The sequence below is a fragment of the Notolabrus celidotus genome, chromosome 18 (genome assembly GCF_009762535.1).
Source record: "Notolabrus celidotus isolate fNotCel1 chromosome 18, fNotCel1.pri, whole genome shotgun sequence".
NCBI lineage: Eukaryota > Metazoa > Chordata > Actinopteri > Labriformes > Labridae > Notolabrus > Notolabrus celidotus.
The window spans coordinates 9,102,124-9,125,092 of NC_048289.1; the positions used below are offsets into that span (position 1 = coordinate 9,102,124).

General features: G+C 40.4%; 1 protein-coding gene across 1 annotated transcript; it reads left to right on the plus strand.

Moving 5' to 3' along the window:
• The first annotated feature begins 3,485 nt into the window (after nucleotides 1-3,485).
• LOC117830485 (rho GTPase-activating protein 22-like) lies at nucleotides 3,486-20,032 on the plus strand. The gene is made up of 3 exons (XM_034708624.1): nucleotides 3,486-3,541; nucleotides 13,713-13,912; nucleotides 19,913-20,032. The coding sequence occupies exons 1-3, from the start codon at nucleotides 3,499-3,501 to the stop codon at nucleotides 20,030-20,032; spliced, it is 363 nt and encodes a 120-aa protein (XP_034564515.1). The 5' UTR covers nucleotides 3,486-3,498.
• The last annotated feature ends 2,937 nt before the right edge of the window (nucleotides 20,033-22,969 follow it).

A 22,969-nucleotide genomic window follows, 5' to 3' on the forward strand; every position in this document is an offset into this window, starting at 1 on the left:
CTAACTGATGCACAGGGCATAACTTTAGGTCAGTCATAACTTTCAGCGCTAAGTCCAACACATGGTTACACTGAAAGTGTACGCCAAACTGGTGCACTTGGCCTATGGGCATATGGAGCCAGCTTCAAGTGGACATTTGATGAACTGCAGTTTTTGGCAATACTGCATTAGCTTGATTTCAATATCTGTGGTTGTCTTCCACTTGTCTTGTGCATCACCTTTAAACATTCTGTCTATTAGTCCATGTTTCCCTCTCTACTGAGCCTTCTTTCTCCTTTTCTTTTTCCCAACCCCTCTCTGTGATAAAAAATACCAAATTATATGCTCTGGTGATACAGTCAGAGGGAAACAACAACCAGAGCCACACCCAGCATAATAGGGACACATTGCCTTCACCAAACCTCAGTCCTAGAAACTGGCACTGAGGACTTTTTATTGCTGTCTCATTTTGGCTTCCGGGTGTGTTTGTGTATGCATGTGTCGCTCCTCACTTGACTGCTTGTGTGTTTGTGTGTTTGTGGGTCTGTGTGTGTATTCTCTTTTTTTTTCTCTGTTTCTTTTCAACTGTGACCCTTATATCTGTTTCTGTCAGCCTCATTTTGGCTCAGTCTTGGCTTATTTGATGGGTGTGTACGGTAAATCCATCATGCCATTTGCTCCTTCATTTCAGCTGCTTGTAGGTCTGTGTGTGTATACATTATGTGCTGGTACACACACACAAGCATACACACACTCTTCCACCCCCTCTGTGTCTCTCTCCTCTTTGCTCTGTAATAAGAGCAGCTGTGGTTGACGTGAGGCCAGCCCTGATTCAATTGCAGCTCAGGACTCAGAGCTATTATCTTCTGTATACTGGAGGAGGAGGGCGGCCTGGCTGCTGTCGCACAGCTGCTGACAACAGCAACAGAATGTCGACTTACAAGATACAAAAAATACAAAACCTCCATATCTGATTGGCACGGTTTAAAAAAACACAATGAAAGCAGAATTTCATGCAGAAAAATCAAGAATAAACACTGATTTAAACTGGCTCAGTGAGAGAATAAAGCTTTTTGGTGTATTTTTTCTTCCACAAACAAAATAACATTTTCACTCAAATGTTGGACATCTTTGGACCTAGCTTTCAAATAACATATTCTGCTTTTCTTGAAGAAATGGTTAAGGAAGATAAGATTTTTTAAAAGGTTTTTATGATAGTTTAGTTTATGTTGAGTGTTAATGTTTTAAGTACAAATCTTAAAATATAAAATGTAACTGATGACCTAATTCAGATGAAACACAGAGAAAATCAAAAATAAATCGAGTAAATAACAATAGTTCAATGTAAGGAGCTTTTTGTCAAAGTAAAATAGAAATTGATAAGAATGAAGAAGGCTGATATGAAATAAAAGATGCACTTCAGCAACCTGGTGAGATTGTTAGCATTATCATTATCATTTACGGACCCGTTTATCCCAGCCCCTCTTCCTTCTAACATCATCACACCGGCTGTGATGATTGGACAGATACCACCTTGTAGTCTTTCATGTTAGTCATTCAAGTTATGCTGACATACTGCAATCGTGCAGCCAAGGCTTGCACAGTAGCAACCGAGCTGGAGCAACACAGGACTGATGTCCCACCAGCACCGTTATAAAACATCAAAGGTACCTCAGGTGGGTCCAGTCCACAGCAGAACAGATTCTTGCGTCAGTTTGAAGCAGACATTTACAGTTATTGAAAGTTCAATGACTCTTGTGTTAGTGTTTGTTACATTTTCTCATGCAGTTTCTCCTCTACTCTGATAATCCAGTAAAAAAAATGTTGCAGAAGCCTCATTTATCAACAGAGCAGTTTATCATAGTGTCATATCCTCTCTTCTTAAAATTAAAAATGATTCAAACTAATCTTGTCAGAAAAATTAGTGCTCAGACATAAATCAGCATGATAAGAACTAAAACCATGTTTGAGAAAAATGTATTCGACACATATTTCATTTTTATGGTTTCCCCTCTTCCCCTACTGTTAAGGTGACAGAGGTGGGTTTGTGACCTACTCTGTGCCAGTCACCAGGGGGAGCACTAAATCTTTTGGCTTCAAGGCAAGTTATGGCATCCATTTGAATATACAGTCCACTGCATCAAACATCTCAATCATCCCTTAAATTTAATTTTTCATGGTTGAATATCACTGCATCAATATTTCCTCATATGTTACCTTAAGCTAGTTGTCCCAAGCTAACCCACACAGCTTACTGTATTTGTGTGAATGATCAGGGAAACTGGAAGGTCATGCTAGGTATGCATTTCAAACAGCCAAAATTAAGAACAGACAGCTGGATTAGAGGAGTGAATCAAGACAGGCAGTCGTGCTATAATTTTAACTATTACAAACAGGTAAACAGACCAGCTAGCCAACAAATATGGTCACAGCTATATCCTTTAGGCGCAGAAGACATTAATATTTTACAATTCACACCACTGACTTAGCTCTGAAATAAAATAAGAATCAAGCCCCAAAAAGAACCCATCTAAATTCTCAGTTTTCAATTGCATCTTGTTGTCTGTAAAGGACTCCACATGTGTCACTTACAGGCCACTGTAGCTTGAAGCGACATGACATTGTTTGTTTGAGAAGGAACATTGTCTTTTTTTTTCTCCTGTTGTTTTTTCTTAGTTGTGCCACTGGAATGCCTGAAGGAGGTAATTATGTCCTACTGTATGAGCTGGGAATTTCCCATGTCCGACTTTGAATTGAAGGCAGCATCATTCTTAGACAGCAGCAGAGACATAAATAGTTAAAGGAAGTAACACAAGGGAAAAGAACATAGAATACAGTATTTTGGATTTAATGTTGAATTCAAGATAAATTAGCCTGGAGGTGGTGGCCGAGCAAAAAGAATAAACTAATATAGATCAAAAAAGAAATGGTGAGAGGCAGAAAAAAATGAGCTAGAAAGCAGAAGATGGATAGAGTAAAAGAGTAATTAACGGAAAGAGGTGGAGACAAGCTTAGGTCCTCTACAACTTAATTAGATGTAGGAGGAGGAGACACCTGCCACATGAACACCCCTCCCCTCCTCCTTCTCTCCCGTTAAACCTGCAGATCTTTGTGAAAAAGCAATCATTGCAAAAAATAACAACACTGACAATAAGTCAAGTCCATGCTCTGTTAGTGGAGGACCCACCCCAAAACCCTTTCCTCCATCTAACCCAGGCGGATGTACAGCTATGAATAATGTAACAGGGAGGGTGGAGGTTGCTGGGTGTGTGTGTAATGAAAAAAAAAGAGGGGTAGCCCCTCCTCCTCCTCCTCTTCCTTCTCATTCCCCGTCACCACCCCCACCTCTTTCCATTCTCCTCCCCTCCCCTGTTCACCCAACCCCCTTGCTGCCGGCCGCACTGCAGAAGGTCAGAGGGAGAAGAAGAGGAGACGCAGAGAGAGGCAGAGGGAGAGACGGAGAGGGTGGGGTGCTTGGATGTACAGGAACATGCCGAGAGGAGTGTGTGTGGACAAGCGATGACAGCCATGCTGAGCCCAAAGATCAGACAGACCAGGAGAGGTAGGACACGGCTTGTTTGCTCCGCCTTCACATCTACAGTACCTGCCAGCTGCATGAGCTGCCCATTCACCCATAACTCTGTAGTGACACTTCATGTCTTATGTGACAGGGGCAATGATTGAACTTCATCAGGTCAGAGGATGTCAGTGATACTATGATTGTAATGGAGACATTAATATTTATTGCATTTTTTAAAAGTGCTTTTTCTCAAGGCATTGTTGTTTTACACTCAGAACATTACTTTCTCTCCACTCCATCCATTTTCCACTACCACAGTCACATTTCTGAATAAAACACGTCAGCCCATGTAGGAAGGCTCTTCTGTATATTCTACTCCAGCTGGCAAACGCTGCCACTTTGAATTCTGTTAAGAGGAGCGATCGACATCTCTAGTTTCATCACTGCAATGCTCAGCACTATCAGGCTGCTGTCAGCTGCTGCTGTGAGCGTGTGTGTGTGCTCACATTCAGACATGTACAGAATGTGTGTGTGTAACTGCACAGATTGATATATTAATATGTCCATGTGTGCCAGTGTGTGTGTCCTTCCTTCCTTCCTTCCTTGGCACTAATCTCCATGACTGCAATTATACAGCTGGATCTGATTAGGATGAAATGAATAGTTCCCATGAATGGCAGGCTGATGTGTAAATCTGCTGGAGGAGCATGAAATTGGTAGCGAGTGGATTAAATCTGTATTTGCATTTATTAATACACTAGGACAGACTAACTGGCTTGATGAGTGTGTGGGATTCACTGTATGTGTGTTATGAATTTGCACTTAATTGATAACAGCAAGTTAGCAAGTGGTCTTAATTAACATGATGATGTAGCATTTAATGTGGAACTCTTAGGTCATTAAGTAAAATAGGAGGTTGAACTAACAGAGTGGCCAACTACACAAAACATTTATGGAGGTGGAGATGTGACTCAGCCACCTGCATTTCTGTTAATACGTTGTAAATTAAAGAGATTAAAGGGACTTATGATTCTGTGTGAGAAACATTCCCTGCATACCGTCTCTAAATGAGTGCTTCACCGTTGACAGTTTCACATTTGTTGAACGAAGTCCATGAATAAACGGGTATGTGACAGATGTAGTCATGTAGTACGGACTCAGCCAAGGTTAAAGTGGGTCAAGAAAGTACACGACTGTAACTCTGGACCATTTGACATATGAGGTGACCAACTCTGACTGAGTGGCAATCTATAAGGTCATGAGAACGCTCCAAATATGAATCAATAATATAAATGTCATCGAGTCTCTTCATTGATCGTTGATGGCTGCTACATTCATGATGCTTGAAGGATGGTTTACAAGCAAACTTGACATGGTAGAACTCTGAACTTAACCAGTCACATGTTTATGTGCTTAGCTCAAATAGCTAAATATCACAGTTTTAGGAGTAGCACAAAGCTACGTTAGCTAGCTTTCACTTTATCCTTCCTCGTCTCTGGTCATTTTATCCAGTAGACTCTTAGTAAGAGAAACTTGACATTTTACTCTGAAAACTTCTTTGTAGAAGGTTAGATGAGGAAATGATCGCTATCATACCTTTAACTTAAACACGGAGATTTGTCAAGGCAACAGTGAGCTTAGTTCACAAAGAAGCAGAGGCTTTGTACGCCTTTTATTCAGTGCATGAAGAGGAGCAATGACAGTACTTCCTTTCTGGCATGTGCATCGTATCTCTACATTTCCATTTAATAAAATATAAAAAGATGAAAGATGACCTGTGTAATCATCCAGCTCTGCTTTGGTTTGTGTCCTCTCTGTGCCCTTGGCCAACATTTCTGTCCTCCTTCTTTTACTCAGATTTTCTCGTTCATCCATCACTGCAAAGACTTTGAAGTTGACATTAATCTGACATTACTTTAGACAAGTGGGCGCTACATGGTGTGGCATGTGTGTTGTATTTCAGATGCTAATATGAATCTGTGAGAGAAACAGTAGCATGAGGAGGACAGGACAGGGTACTGGCGGCTGGTAAGAAGTCCTGTATGATGAAAAAGCCACGGTACACCAAGGGGTTAATATTTAGAAATGGCAGCACTGCTTTTATTACAATAATGCAAGTTATTATTTACCATTTAAAAAAACATGTCTTTAACAATTGCAAGCAATGGTACAATACAAGTAAAAGTACAATATCATTTTGTTTGGACAGAGCTAGGGATCTGTTTACTCCTACCATTGTGCAAAATGTAAGCTAGTCCTCTGGCTGCTCTTACCTTGTATTTCCCATAAAGACCTCATAGTTGTGTCATTTTTGTCATTTAAAAAGGCAAAAAAGCAATTTCCCAAAATTAGATCTAAATAATTGACACAGCTGATTATGTTTAAGTGACCCCGAGGTCCAATTAAATCAGAGCAGTCATACCTTTAGGGAAAATCCTCAATGGAAATGCTAGTTCAATAAAAACCCAATTTGCCGCCAGGCTGAGACACCATGTGACAGATTTCTCAAACTTTCCATTCATTAATCTGCTCAACAAAAAGAAAACCTGACTTCTGTTCTTTTGCAACTGTTACAATATCTGACATATTATAGCTATAATAGGGTTCTGTTTGCAGTTTTCTCTTGCAGGCACCAGAGATGTAGTAGCAGCTTTAATTGCCCACATATCAGCTGCTTCCTTCTCTTGCACTGTCTTTTTGATCAGCGTTACCATGGTTTTTATGATCAAAGTCCTCGATGTAGCAACACTCTGACATTCTGCCTTTCCAGGGAATATGATATACCCTCACCGCTAGGTACTGTAAGCATCCTGCAGAGATAAGAAATTCACACTGACACACTAAGGTAATGAGCATGCTCAGAAAATGCACAGATATGCACACACCCACTGCTACAGATCAGTTCTGCTCCACTGCAGCTTTCACATATGGGCTGTACGTTATTGGCCACGCCTCCAGTCTGTCAAGGAAGGCTGCTACACGCGCACACACACACACACACACACACACACACACACACACGCACGCACACACACCACCATAATGGTTAACACATTAATCAACATTGATAGGCTAACTGGAAGTTATGCTCTGATGCACCTGTAACTTCTCTGCCATTTTCCACGAGGCCATAAATCACTGCACAACAACCGGATTAATGAAATTGAATTCCTCTTACGTGCCTGTGTGCATACTTGTGTGTGAGAGAGTGTGTGTGTGTGTGTGTGTGTGTGTGTGTGTGTGTGTGTGTGTGTGTGTGTGTGTGTGTGTGTGTGTGTGTGTGTGTGTGTGTGTGTGTAGCTATCAGTGTAGTATTGTCTAGCTATTGTGGAGTACCTGCCTTGCTATGATAATGGATGGGCTCCTGAATGATGTGCATAAGAGCCACACACCCATTTCCTGCTGATGATAAATACAACTCCAAACTGCATTAAGTGACATCACAGGCAGTTATAGTGTGTGTGGGCAGAAGCGTGTGTGTATGAGGATGTAGCATCAAGCGTTCTTTGATGTGCAGCGTTATTGTGTTTTTATTCATGTCTGCAGATGATCAGTTGTTCACATTGTAAAATATCTATACTCAAACGTAACATCGTGAGCTTTTCAGGGGGCTTAAAGGAGACTGTTTGAATGTCAGTTCTGTATTTTCATATTTGAATTGTAAAAGTCAAAGCATCCATAAAAATCACCAATTATATTGTACATGGGGCGCGTGCTTAGACTGCTATAGGCCAATGGCGCCCCCAATTATATTATCTTTAGGCAAATTTGCTACAAAAATAGCATCAAGTTGTTTGGATCTGTTAAACCCTTGCAGCCTTTTAAGGGTTAATTTACCAAAATATCTAGTATTTTAATCTAAACAAGTATTAAGTTTCTATCTATTAAGGATATTTTAATATACTAAAATAGATGCAGAGAAATCCGTCTCAGGTAATCCAACCTCCATTCAAGTATAAGAGCTGTGAGTTGATTATTAAATTAATTTTACATTTTCAAATAAGACAGCAGTGTTTTTCTGCAGTTATGTGATTGCAGTCTTGATGGTGGACAAGATAACCATGTTTACATATTTACCAGTGTCAACACTGTGCCAATGCATGCATTATGATCTTTGGTCGAGATTAGGATGAGGGGTGTGTTGTAATTTGAGTGAAATGAGAAGCTTAGAATCTAAACTGGCTCTTTCAAAAGTCAGATTAAAGTACTGTAAATTAAATGAGCACAAAACTGATTTCATGAGCTCTTATTGGTGATGAAATTCGCCATAAAGTGGCACATGAAACTTACTTGCAAATCATTGAGAAAGAGTCACTGGAGGCAACAGTCTTTTCACATTCAGCTATATTACCGTCTGTGTGCTGCACCATCACTATGCATTTGTATTTTTACAATAAACCCACAAAGCTGTAATTTTGGTCTCTGAGTGTGTGATTTTCCACAGCGTCATGGTACTGTGGAAGGACAACATAAAAAGAACATGTAGAGAAACTCAACAATCTTCCATATAGACATTAACAGTGACGCTGATTTGTCTCCGTTATCCTCTGTCACTACTTCCAATACCGGCTCGACTGAAGGACAGCTTCATCACACCATTGTGCCTCTGACATTTGGCAGTAAGGCGTAACAGAGGGGTAACAGTCCCATCCTCAACAGGCAAAGTAAAATGAGTTAATGATAAATGGCCGGTTGGTGAGAAATCTGTTTTTTTCAGGATTGAACAATAAAGACTCTGAACCAGTTAGTTCATCTCTCAGTTAACATGTTCTTAAGCTAAGTCCCAAATTGACACGTTTTTCTTCAGTCATTCAAAAGTCTTCATCGTACTATCATTTACTATCTCATGATGGTCTAATATGTCTTTATGGAGAAGTTAATACTCCTGAAGAGGAAATTCAAAACAGTAAAGCTGTGTTCATTTGGACTCTCAGATTGTCTGTTGCCTTTAAATTCAGTTTGTTTGCTTTCGGATAACACCCCAAAGTTTAAAATCATGAACTCAATCATGAATTAAATTTTCAGATTTACTCTTCTCTATTAGTTAATACACTGATTTAAATCATTCAAAACAAAGTTTTATTTTTCTAAATTCTGTTGGTCATATCTGTCAGGACTTTCCTGTGTCTCCGTTTATTTCAGTCAGCTTTTGTTTAGCTGTGAATTTAAAGTGAAGTCCAAGTTTTATCAATAATAACTCAATGAGTCGCCAATCCATTAGGTCTTCCTGGATCTTCAGCTCGATTACAATTATTCATCCATGTTCCTGAAATAACATGACACAGACCAATTTACATAAATTATCAATGAGGCTTGTAATGATATACAAATGTGGGCGTAATGTACGGTACATCAGTGCACAGATCAAGGCTTCATGTTGAACCTCTATATTGGATTCAGCCCTTCCCTAACTACTGACTACAGTAAATGCATCAGCCACAATTATGCTCTCTGTTTAGGTGGATTGCAGTGATTACGCATACAGCACGCTTTTACAGTAAAACAGCCTCTATTCTGCATTGTAGTTGATAGTTGGAGAATTGACCACAGCAGCTCCACCCAAGCCAAGGAAGGTCTGAATCACACTTAGCAGAAGGTCCAAACTGGCGCTGAGGGTAGTTGTGCTTGGCACACACACACACACTCACACATTTAAAAATCAGTTGTTGTGACTCATGCACGAATCATAGGCCAGTGTATGTTCCATTCGGTCCATAATCCAGACAGCTGATGTGTTAAACAGTGGTGCCTCTTTTGAGCGAACACTGGCTGTGTGAGGAAGGATGGAAAAACACGAGGGAGTTGTTGTGGTGAGGAAAAACAGAAGGGCCAAGCAGGACATGGATCTTTCTCTTCTCCCACTTTTCCAGCAAGAGGAGATTTTAACAATCTCTAAACCTATTAGTTATCTTCAGATGACAATATAGCTTCTTGAAGCAAAGCCGACTTATTGGGACATCCAGTGAGGCCAACAGTTGTGATACAGGACTTCTGGCCAAGACTTTCTTTTTGTGTTCTGTCTTGAGAACTTGGGAGGCAACATCAGAGTTGGGGTAGAAAACCCAATATCTAACACCTTGTTTTCACTTACGTGTGTGACTGGTGTTTGTAGATTCATGAATAAACAGATGATACCTCCTTAGTCCAACGCATTTCACAGATGGGAAGAAATGTGAAAGACACTAACTGTAGCCAATGGGAGTGGCTAATTCTGTCTGATAACTGATCAATCTGACTGTATTTCATATCAAACTGATAAAGACAATCTGACAGTTTATAACCATATTAAAGCAGAATAACATCACTCAGATTCACAATGTGTTAACATTATATAAACAAGTTATTTTTAATCATATAAACTCACTCGATAATCAGCATAGGAAACTGAATTGAAGGAAGTAGCCTGCTAGGAAGTTAGCAAGCTGTTAGCTAAAGTAGCACACTGTTACTTGGTCTCTTAGAAATCCACCTGCAAATATTTACATTTTTGTAACGTACTTGAGGCAGATTCCAGACTGAAATATTGTCGAGTGGAGGAGTTTCTCAGGCACATTAGACATCACAGAGATTCCAATAGGACTGAAGGGACTTTCAGTTGTTTCGAGGCATAACAGTAAATTGTTAGCTGCACTTGTCTGCAGATGTCTGTTCTGAGACAGTACATCCGGCTAAATCCACGTTATTAGACTGCTGATGGCTTCCAGGAATACATTATGGACAGTGTGTTTGACCTTTTAAGCCACAGGACAGTTTCACATTCAATGCCCATTGAAATGCTTCAGTATGGTACTCCTTGTAATAGATAAATGGAAATCTAAACCATCCTGATATCAAAATCAGGTCCCACTCGTACGGGTCCTTCATTTTTTGGCAGATTTTGTAAATTGAGATTAAGTCTATGAGGAGCATTTTTACATTGAGAGACTTTCCACCCCTCAGCAGATAGGAAATTAAAGTCAAATCCAAGAGCTGTATCTTGGGTTTATACTGTACCTGCAGAATAATCATCTGTACTATACAGCACTAACTATACCACTACAATTGAACTATTAGCAGTAATAAGTAAACCATGATGTGAGTAATGGTAAGTTCTTTGTTCAGGAATGGTTGATTGTGTACAAGAGAGCTGCAGATGTAACATGCTGAGCTTGATGCTGTTGTTATTTGGGCCAACTGTACGCTAACAGGCAGAAACAAAACCATATTAAAACATAACCAAATACCAAAAAGCAATTAAGACTGCTCTGCAATGTGTACAAAAAATAACACAGTTCTCACAACACTGGGAGTAATTATATTTAAATGTGCCTCTTATCCAGGAACTCATTTATTGGACAAAAACTGGCTTAATGAGGTGTCAGGGGGGGGAAATAGGATACTCTTTTGTGTATGTGTCTGTGTGTGTATTGTGCATGTGTGCTTGCACTAATAACAGAGCTTTGATTTAACAGGACCAGCAGTGCTTAACATGAGGAGGGTAAGAAGAATCAGAGCGATTCAAAGTAAATGAGAAAGAATTGAGAAAATGTGGGACAAAGACGAGAGGAGAGGCAGGGGGTTTACACTGCTGGGGGAGACTAAAATAAACTCCACATGTATGAATAAGAAAATCCCAGATAGATGATGCCAAGGGTTTACAGAGAGAAAGGCAGGAGAGGGGAACAAGATAATGGGAAAAATGTCTTGGCTATGAAAATAAAACCATTATGGATACAGTTGCAGGAGAAATGACTAACAATTGAGGTTGTTCCATCAGATGGTTTAAGCTCCTAAAGGGATTGGTTTTGTGGTGTTTGGTTGCTTGAGAGATCTGTCACATATCACCCAGTTTTTCCATGTTTCATGCATTTACAAAATACCTTTCAGTGGTAGCCAAACTGAAGTATCAAGTACCATTTTTTTTGTAAACTTTAGACATCACAGACAGGGGTGCACTCAGGCTGTTTGAGGGGCGGATTTTTCAAATCCCTGATATCCACAGTGTAGGGTTCACTGAATCAAACTGAGGCAGAAATAATAGGACGAAGGTCTCTGGGTCCTCCCCTGGGAGATTTTAGTGTCTTACATGTAATTCCCTGCATTACAGCGAATATATATGCAACAATCTGAGGCTGAAATTGAATTATGTAAAAGGGAAACACAAAATAATGAATACATGGTTTCCAAAAAACAGGAATTATTCTTCATACACAAAGCTCATATTAATCTGTAATTTTTCACAGTCATTTTAAAACTGAGTCACTAAATTATAATTTATTGATATAATTAATAGATTTAAAATGTAGATAGAATTCCAAAAAAAGTATCAAGCTTAACCCTCACAAACCTTGCATGGCAACCAAACATACTGTATATCAAAAGGTTAAGTTACCAAAGGAGAACCCTATTATGTTTTATCCAATTGGTGATCTTCTGAGAGTTATTTTATGATAATTTGTTCACTGTAGGGTCATCAAGTAAGCCCCTTTTTATGTTTTAACTTCTGGATGGGCATCAAGTGAGGATTTTTTTTAACATTTTGTTCACTGGAAAGGCATCCAGAGGTTACTTTTGAGTTTTATCTTCTAGAGCATCAGCCAGAGGTCACTTTTTTACTTGTTTATTGGAAATGCATTCACAGGTCACATTTTTACATTTTATCCTCTTGAAGGACAACCTAAGGTCACCTTTGACATTTTGTTGTATCAACTTAAAAAAAACAACTTTGAGAGCATTTTTTACGAGTATTCCACCTAATGGGCACCAGAAATGAAAAGTTAAAATGTTTTATTTACTACAAGGATATCTAAGAGGGTACTTCTATAATGTTTTTTTCTGACATGAAGTCGCCAGGTTGGGGTGATCACACCTTGCATCATTGTTCCAAACATGGAAGCTCGTATTTCACTGAGCTATATCAAAAACCATTTTCACACAAGGTTCCCACCTGGCAGTTCCCTTGAAATCAAACTGACCACTTTGGAAACATGGCTAAATATCCTCAAGATTTAAAAAAAACAATCCCTCAAACCAACCTTCAGCAAATATCTGGTGTTCAACAGGCCTTACTGCGTATCAGAAAGGATTTGACATGATATAGGAATGACATGACCCCTGGCCCTGTCCTATATGTATGCTGGAGAAAGAGATGAGACAATAAAAAGGAATAAACATTGATTTTCTTCTTCGTTCATCCATCCCCTTCTCCCCTCTGCACCATACAAACATTGATCATTTCAGTGCGTGTGCGGCACAAAACACACACCAGCAGGGAGGATGTCTGCACAATTGATTTCTATAAATTATACATGATCATCAAATTGCATTGCTCTTGGCCTGACCAGAATATGGTCTTTTTTTCCAGCCAAACCTCTGAAATCCTCAGCTTTGTCAGCGTGCATTCATTTGTTTCTACTCTGATGACACATTTTCTCTCTCTAGCAGTCAGATATCATCAACTGATGCATAAAATATTAAATACAACACTGAAGCTAATGGTACACTTGGCAATAATCTTTTATTTTCATTTTCAAGTGACAGCTGGTGTGATCTTATTATTAAATGCTGTCAAAAATGATGTACAGAGCACCCGTAAATCCATTCTTTTTCCACAGTTGATGTCATACAAGGATAATATGAGTAACGCAGTGGGATATAACCTGATGTCATCTATAAAGCTGCCATCCCCACCCTTTTAAACCTGTCCTTGACTGAGCTCAGGTTACACACATTTACTGAGAATGATTCAGTCAGCCAGCCAGTCACTCAGCCAGTCAGACAGTCCCATGTGGTCCTATTATCTCAGCTCAAAAGCCTCTGCCATCTATTGGGTCGTGGCAACACACAATAAGTCTCTCCCAAGGACCTCTGAAATGGAAGCGGGGATCCCTGTCACCTGAGGCTATATGTGTGTGTATGTGTGTGAGTATTCCCCCTCCACAGTCCCTATTTTATCTGCTCTCTGTTATTACTTGTGCCTGCTGCCTCTCTGTGCTCCCTCTCCCCCTTCATCTTGAGGCGTTGGAGCCTGGGGCAGAAGGTTGTGTGTGTTCACAACTGAAGAGGCCGGCAGAGCATGTGTGTGCATACAGCATACAAAATGAGAGATAACACAAGCTTCTATTAAGGAAAAACTGAAAAGACGAGAAGTGTTAGAAGTAAATCAAGCAGAACCAACATAAATCCTCTTCAACCCACATTGACATAAAAATATCTTACATTTTTGTGTTTGCAGCAAGGTCCAAGAGCATGGTGATGGGCGAGGTGTCGCGGGGCCCTTGCCGGCCTGCCTCCCCCAGCCTGCAGGAGGGGGCTCTGAAGGCTGGCTGGCTGAAGAAGCAGCGTAGCATCATGAAGAACTGGCAGCTGCGCTGGTTTGTGCTGCGCTCAGATCAGCTCTTCTTCTACAAGGATGAGGAGGAAACTAAACCACAGGTAATAATGCAGACATTTGTGGAACACACTGACAGGAGGATGAATATAAAACCCAGATGAGTCCTCTTTCCTTCTGCTTTGTGATCACATTTACACAATTAAATGACAGTGTTTTATCTTTTATGCCCTACTGGTGCCGCTTCTTCTCTCTGGAGGACTGATTTTTACAGGCTAATGAGTCAGACAATTCAGAGGCACTGATGCGATGCCAGTGTTTAATTAATGAACTGTATGCTTCACTGTGTGGATGAGACTGGGATCATTAAGGCAAGATTTACATTTTCTTGAAAATGCCTTGAGAATAACTGCAGAAATTACATCAGTATCAAGCATATTCTGAACAGCTGAAATATCTTCAGTGCTGGGAAAATGAGTCGCATAGCACATGTAACATAGGTTATGTTGATCCTGTTGAAAAAGAGGAGAACCTTATGATTCGCCATAATTGCTTTATCATTTTTTTCATTTATTATTTTGTAGTTTATTTAATAAGACAACATAAGATAAGATATTACTTTATTGATCCCAGGGGAAAATTCAGTTGTTGCAGCAACCCAGACATGAGTACAATCGAGACTAAGTTTCAATAAGTAAAATAAAATAAGTAAAAATAAAAATAGATAAATAAAGATAGAATACAAATTTACAATTGTAAGTATGTGGTCACCGTGATGCAGTCCGTGGCCTCCATTGCTGTCTAACAGTCTGATGGCGGTGGTCACAAAGGAGCGCCTGAAGCGTTCAGTCTTGCACCTAGGTGGGATGATACGTTGACTGAACGAGCTCCCCATCAGCCACAGCTCATCATGGAGAGGGTGAGAGGGGTTGTCCAGCATGGCTCGCAGTTTGTCCATCATCCTCCTCTCAGCAACTGACTCCAGACTTAATGACTTAATGTTAGTTCTGTGCTTTCTATTTCCTGTATCTTCTTCATAAGCTCACTAAACTTTATTTCCCAGTTAGAGCTAAATCCCAAATTCATAAATATTCAGTTCAATAGATCACTTCCTCTTCAACCTTCATTCAAACAAGTAGCATGGTGTGTCAGCGTCTGAGACAGCGATTGTTTCAAGGGAAGGATTTAGGTCTGTGTTAGATCACTATCAGCCGTCAGGTTTTTGTGCATGCGTTCGAATAATTCAACAATCTTCTTCTGGACACCTGGAATCAAGAAGGTGGTGAGCTAACCCTGATAAAAGAACCAGTATAAAATATTTATGCTATGGCGCAGGAATATAAATTGGTCTTTATGCTTTATTTGTAATAGACAGTAGTAAAGATCACTCACTGCAATAAGAAGACATTTAAGTGCAAACAGCAGATCATTTTGTGTTTCCTGGTTTCCTCTTCCATTAGAGAACCATCATGAAAACATTCAGCTAAGCCTTTAATTGATCACAGAGCTTCTCTGTTGGGGGATGTCTTTTGTGCCCAGGTGCTGACTCACATCTCCCCATTGTGATTCTTTGTGAAGAGCTCTCAAGCAGTACAGCAGTACAGCAGTCGTCCTGGAATGACCTCACATAGACACACAGAACACACACACACACACACACACACACACACACACACACACACACACACACACACACACACACAGTGTCATATAAACATTATCGGGATGGACCTTCATCTTAGCTGACAGGATTACATAGCTGTAACACAAGACGATGATGTAATCCAACAACAAAAGCAGGAGAACGTCTGTGACACACACACACACACACACACACACACACATTTGATTCATGCGTGCACACAAACTCGACCTTTCCAGCCTAATAATCATCTCTTTACATTCCTGGCTGAAATCTCGACACTTTTATTGATTGCCTCAGTCTTCACTCTGCATGACTGCTGCTCATTGAATAAAGACAAGCAGCTGTCAGCCATCATTGTTGCCCAGACCACGGCAGAGCACACACACACACAGAGCAAGAGAGAGAGAAAAGGAGAGAGAGAGAGAGAGAGAGAGAGAGAGAGAGAGAGAGAGAGAGAGAGAGAGAGAATGACGTGGTCCTTCTTTCAGTCTCCTTTCTGTGAGGAACAAATGACTGAAGGCTTTGACAGACTCTCTTTAATCAGCCCTTGCCAATACCAATCCAGCCTGTATTGATTTGCAACTCCCTGCAGATTCAAGTCACATATATGGTTAAAGCACACACACACACACAAGCACACCTCTGCATATACACACACACAGATCATCCCTTCCCCTCAGAGAGCCTGATGTGCGAGAAAGTGTCAATCCAGCCTTTTTTTTCCCTCTCATCTTCTAATCGATCGGAAATTGGAGGCTGGATATAGCTAGGAGTGGTGGGGGTTTGAGAGGAAGGAAGGGGCATGTAGGCAAATTATTGAAGCAGAACAAGACCCCCAAACCCACTCAGAGCGAGATGAAAAGATGTGATAATTGGTGAAAGCGAAGGCAATACAGAATGAGGATCTATACAGGTTTTCTGTCTCTCTTTCACCATGTGAGGATAAATCCACTCTGAACAAATGGACCTCAGTTATCAGATAATAGATTTCTGTTGCTTAGAGGCAAACACATTGGTGGGGCGGGCCGGTGGAGGTGGTGTTCTCAGGTGGAGGAGGGGGGTCATTAGTGCTCTGAATAGAAAATAAGTCTCTGCAGCTCCAATTTAAAACACACTTACCAAGATGAGAGATTGAAGAAAGACTGTTTGCATCCACTTTATTTTGAACGCTGTTAATGTGAATCTAATGTGCAAACACCACCTGTCAATCAAACAGCATGCAGGACTGGGATGTCTTTTAAATGATCTCTTTATGGATTTTCAACATTCTTATTCAGCAATGATGCCTTACACTTGATACTCATCTCTGTCTTTATGAATACAAAATATCCTGTAACATCAAAAACACTCATTTAAAAAATAAAAAGAGTGTATGGTGTCTCTCTATTAAAAGCTGGCTACATGTTCTTTTTAAGGGTTATTTAGCATTATTTTTATTGATCTTCCAGTTGTAAACTGTAAGCTGCTTGATTCTGATTGGTCAAAACCCCTTGACCATGGTTATTAACTTTCGCTAACATGAGCAACGCCAGAGGCAACTGATCACAGGTCATGTCAAACCAATTTGTGTAAAAGAGTTCCAGCACATTTTGCTCCTGCTTGTTGACACCATAGACTGTAAGTAGAGCTAAAACCGTTTCTGTTTGCATCATGTTGGTAAACAATGTAGCTTAAATGCTAGTTTCGGTTGGCATACTAATTCAGCACGCTACGGACATTTTCGTATTGGATCCTGTCCAGGGATATGACCGGTGGTGATGATAGCAGCAGAGTTAAAAGTTATGACATTTGCCTTGTTTATTTTAAAGGTGTGTGAACTGCATAGCTCAGAGAAGAAGGAGAGCTGAATGAGGACAGTTTGATGTTATATCGACCTCAACAGGCAGATACAAATTGTCAACGTGTTTGTATCTTAAGTTAGTAGCCGGGTAATAAGCACGATAATGAACAGTTAGCACGTAGTAATGAGAAATAGGATCCTGACACGGCGAGTCAAGACCCAGACGCGGAGCAGAAGGGTCCTGCCTCACCCTGTTGGGATTCCATAACCATATCCTTTACCTTACTTACTTAACAGCATCATACATTTTGATGTAATTGTTTTTTGTTAGAAAAGCAAGGCATGATTAATTGACACTGGCACTGTGACATTTACTCTTGGTGTTGTATCTGGATTTGTCACTGATTAACTTCTCATGCTTTGACTGTGATCCAGTATCACAGAATCATTTATACAGTACGTGAGCAGACAGCTGGTGAAGGCTTAGTCAGAGCTCCACTGCTTGTGTTAAACAATAGGAGTGTGAAGTGTTTATGAGCCTCAATTTAAAGCCTACACACATGATACCAATCAATAGCAGTGTGCAGTGTGTGGGCTTTGGCACTGGTGGAAAATGTTTCCAATGTGAGACGTAAGTGAGAATCAGTCTGCAGGGCTGAGGCAGATGGTGTGGTCCAGGGTGATGATTGGGATTTATGCAGAAACTCAGGTTAAAACAGACGAGTCCACATCTGTTTGTGGCTGGTTGAATGCCAGGCATGTAGGCCTAGTTTCATTTGAATTGCATGAGCTGTGGTTGAAAGTCATTCTTTCTCTGTTTTAACACACATTAAAGGACAAACTACTATCTATTCTACATTTTCAGCAGACACTACTTGGCTGATTTGTGTTCTCAGGTTACGTGTTGCCTCTTCTTATTCATTCAGCCCCCCGCCAGCTCCTCATGTTATTCCGAGCACATAGCCCCCCTGGGACTTCTTCCCCCCCTCGGTTACTGCCCTGCCCTTGTGCTCCATCCATCTACAGCTCCCACCCCGTCCATTTGTTACCATGGCAACTAATGTTGGCGACAGCCCGGCCCTCTCGCTGAAGTGATTTGGCAGACTCCTCTTCCCCCTGTTTGATGGGGGCTGCCAGCGTGCAGATTAACGGGGCCGACTTGCAGACGCTGGCATGTCTTCACAGCTCACTTTAGTCTCAGTTCTCAGGGCTAAATGGGTATTGATCTGGATAATGTATTCTGATAATCTGTGTGGGTCCCTGTTCAATCACAAGAGTAGCTGCTTACAATTTTAGAGGGGTTAAAGTGGAGGGATGGAAGAACGGGAGACTGATGAAGGAGGGTAGAGAGATGGACTGAAAGGAGTCAGAAGATGAGATCGAGGCTTAATGTTGAACATTTTCTGAACAATACTGTACCTTTGATTTCAATTTGATATGTTTTCATTGATTACACTGAAGTTATGCATAGTTTAAATGCATAACTCCCTCCTTCCATCCCAACATGGTCTCAGCAGATGTGTGTCTAACGTGAGTCTGGTCCTGCAGGAGGTTTCTGCCTGTTAAAGGAAGTTTGTCCTTGCTGCTGTAACTTGCCAAATGCTGCAAAGTGCTCTGCTCATGGTGGATTAAGATGAGATCAGACTGAGTAAGATGGGACTGGATCTTATCCTGTCTTGATGTTGGGTCTTTGTTAATAATTTAACATAGAGTATGATCTAGACCTGCTTTGTTTGTAATGCATCGTGAGATAACAGTTGTTGTGATTTGGTGTTATATAAATAAAAATTGATTTATCATAAGAAACTTTGCTGTACTGAAAAACGTGACCTTCATCCAGGACCCTTTAGTATGAATGACCTCCTGGGACTGTATATCATACAGTATATGTATAGAGTCACAGAACCTTATTTATTGAAAAAATATACTGAACCCAAACGTAGTGGACAGCAGAAAAAGCTGCAAAGTGACCTATAAACAGTGAACATCAGGTGGCTCAACTCGAATGACCGAAAACATAATGGTTGGTAGAGTCTTGGAACTGACATCACACCCTTTTCTCTAACCAAAGCATGTGTATAATTTAGGATTAAGATGTCAAAGACCCTTCAGGTCGATGCAGTCCACTGCAGATCAGATTATTGTGTTTATGTGGAGAAATATTCAATGACTCTTGTTTTGGAGTTTGTTAAGTTTCTACTGTCTTTCCTCCTGTGCTAATCCTGTAAACTGCATTTGTCAATAGAGCTGTCAATCAATCATCTTTCTAAAATCAAGTAACTAGTTGAAATGAAAGTTTTCAGAAAAGTGATTAGTCAAGACATTAACCTGCACAACAAATAGCTTTGATGACAGAAACCATGTTGGAGAAAAATGTATTTGACATGTTTTTTGGTTCTATAGCTACACCCATGTTCCATCTGTCAACACAAGGGAGGCGGGTTTATGACTTATACAGCACCCAGTCAGCAGGGGGAGCTCTATACTTTTTTTTAATCTCACAGTCAGTGAACATTCATGGTGCCCATTTTAATATTCAGCCTATATCTGAAATTAACCACGGTACAGATATTTTATCCTTAGAGGAAAAATATGGTAATAAATAAAGGAAGAAGAGCCAGCTGTGTTGATCTGTGAATTTTCTACCCAATATTCATGCCCCGCCTCTCTGTGTTTCAGGGTTGTATACCTCTGCAGGGGTGCCAGGTCAACGAGCTCACAGCTAATCCAGACGAACCAGGAAGACACCTTTTTGAGATTGTACCTGGTGAGATCTCAGTTTTCATTATTCAACTTTGATTCAACTGTTGTATTTTTCCCACTGAATAAGAGAATATTTAGTTTTTTCCCAACTGCAACTCTTTAACTTCTTGCCCTGTTCACATCAGAAACAAGACAGAAATGGAAGCAGTGTATTTTGGTAACTTTGCCATGTTTGACTTTGGTTATGCATATCTGACATTTGCTGGCCTTACAATTTATAACATGTTTTGCTCTTCATGTTTATCTTTACACTTACTTTGTCTCCATGTTTAAGGATTAGATTGTTATTTTGGTTATTTGTAGTTTTAAAACAACTTTAATACTTAAATATCTAGTGTGGTAACTCGATATGAAAGTAGTTATATACAACAGATTATACATAATGCATTCAGGTATAGTTCAGAAATCAGCAGTCATCATACCACACATGCAGCATATGACAAAACCCTTAAAAACTGCTCATAAAAATCTAAGAAAATTCTGCATTTCATTAAACATCCATTGTGTTATTTATCACCATGGACAGAAATTCCAATGCTGATCTGCATACACTGACCTAAAACAAATTACTTTGATTCTCTGGTTGCTATACTGCACTCAGACAGCAGAGAGCACTGTTAGCCAAGGATTAGCTCCTGTAGTGGTCAGTCCTCTGTTCCTCACATGGCATGACCTCAAAGTGAGCGACATGTCAAGAACCTGTATTTCATTTTGAGCACCATCAAAGAGTCCCGTGAAGCAAACAGAAAACTAAGTGGTCTCTCCATCATGCTGAGCCGCTCTGGGGTCCGTAGATCTCAGGGCTGTTAGTGAGCCGTCATGCTCCATGTGCTACAGAGGGATTGCCTGAGGCTCACAATCAGGTTAGACTGACCTCACAGAGCTCTTTCTACTTGTACTTGTCTTAAAGTGTGTTGTTTTGTGTGTGGATGTGATGTTTTTAAGCACTTAACCATGAAAGCTTATTAAGGGAAAGGGGCCCGTTATTCGGAGATATAAGGGGGTTTAACCCTCACACTGGCCAACACTTTCACGTCTAAACCATTGACTGTGTATCAAGATGGACTCTGTCTCCTCATGTGTACATAAGCAGAGCCGAAATATCTCTTTTGACAGGCATGGACATATTGAGCTGGTTGCAGGAGACTGCACAGTCAAGATCCAGAGGTGGAGTCAGAGTGCCAACATTGTTTCCCTTCCCCTAACAAAAGCAAAGTTAACTTAGAGACGACAGTCCAGAGCAGAACAGATTATCGTTTTATTTTAAGAAGACACTCATGATTAGTGTGTTAGTGTTGGTGTTTTTAACACCCTCTCTCTCCCTCTGTTTCTTCCCTACTTTGTTGGTCTTAAACAGAGTGCTGCAGGAGTCTCATTTGTCAACAGAGTTTTCCATTGGGTATGAGATCCATATCTTTAGCCTGCAATAACTAGCTAACACTAAAATTATCAGAAAAATGGACTCCATGGATCAGCGTGAGAAACTATAATGGCAGAAATCATGAGAAAAATATATTTTAAGTGTATTTTCATTGTACAGTTTGACCCATGTCCCATCTGTTAACACAGAGGAGGTGAGCTTTATGACCTATAAACCTGCCAGTCAGGGGGGGGGGGCTCCAAATGTTTTAGCTTCACTGTCAGGAGCAGTCACAATCAATCTTTTTATATCGTTGAGGGTCACAATCAAGTACTACAATCAAAACTGCGAGTCAGCAGCTAAGCACAGTTCAGTCCATCCCTCCAGCTCCCTATATCAATCTGTCATCCTGGAAGTGTTTGCCCAGAGGTCCCTCCCTTTTGTTTAGAATGGCTGACCGGCTTGTGAGTCTCTGTGTGTTTTGTTTATGGCTAGTCAACATAGCAGAGCGGTGAGAACCCCAGCCTGCTGGCCCTAAGGAACAAGAGGAGAGATGGAGCAGGGAGAGTAAAACGCAGAGGAGAAAAAGTCAGGTGGGATAATGATGAAGAGAGACACAGAGGAAAACGAAGGTGTAGGTCAGAGGAAGACATATCTCATATATCTTACTGTAAGTGAATCAGTAGAAAAGTATTTTCCTATATCTATGTCTTCTATTTACAACACATTAGATTTGTTGGCTCCTTCGGAGACACTCAGAAGTTGCTTTCTTCCCTCTTAAAATGATTTAGGCCTAAGCTATATCCACTCATGTCAGTTGGTGTGAAATCATTTCACAGTGAATTAAGAGTAGTGCTAAACACAGAGAGGGCTCCCCACAGTTTTTTATAACAGTCAGATTTGCAGATCTGTTACCACAGCAGCTGTTTTCTACTAAACAGTGCTGAGCGATAGCAGCTTACTGGTAAAAAAGAATCACCTGATGTTGTAATTGTTTTAAAGGGAAAACATGGAAAGCCTCTGCCTGCTGGAGCAAAACACTAATTAGGAATAAACTCAATAAGCTCTGGTGCTCTTTCAAACAAATGCTCTCAGTCTTCTATGCTTCTATTCATTGGTAAAGAAAAGCAAAGAGCATAAAGAGTCTTTACCGTTGGACACACACTGATGTCTTAGTCATTGATAAAGGAGAAGAGTTTCTTAAGGGTAATTTGATGACTCCTTTCACATGAGCTCTTAAGCAGAGACTTTATCTTACAGGCTGGCAGATGTCTTGACACACTGCTACTTTGACAATCCTATTAAGTGAAGTTGTCATTTTTTTGCCAGGAGAAAGTTTAAGGGAATAGAATTACTGTAAAGTTCTGAGTTTACTGTTCATCATATACAGGGGCGGGTCCAGACTTTTTTTGATTGGGGTAGCCCGACAAGGAAAGACTTTTGCAGGGGAGGCATGAAGTATGTGCATACACTCAAATGGATTTATTCATCCTTTCTGTCTCCGCCAATCAAATCAACTTTAACTAAGAGTATCACACCGATGCTATAAAAGTTGAAACACATAAATCCTTAGCTCAATTCCCCCGAAGAATCAAAATGATGCAAGTCCAAAG

Excerpts from the sequence above, each read along its gene's own strand:
- LOC117830485 (XM_034708624.1), top strand. The coding sequence starts at position 3,499 with ATGACAGCCATGCTGAGCCCAAAGATCAGACAGACCAGGAGAG. Across the intron at positions 3,542-13,712 it reads GATCAGACAGACCAGGAGAG|CAAGGTCCAAGAGCATGGTG; the intron begins GTAGGACACGGC and ends TTGTGTTTGCAG. Across the intron at positions 13,913-19,912 it reads AGGAGGAAACTAAACCACAG|GGTTGTATACCTCTGCAGGG; the intron begins GTAATAATGCAG and ends TCTGTGTTTCAG.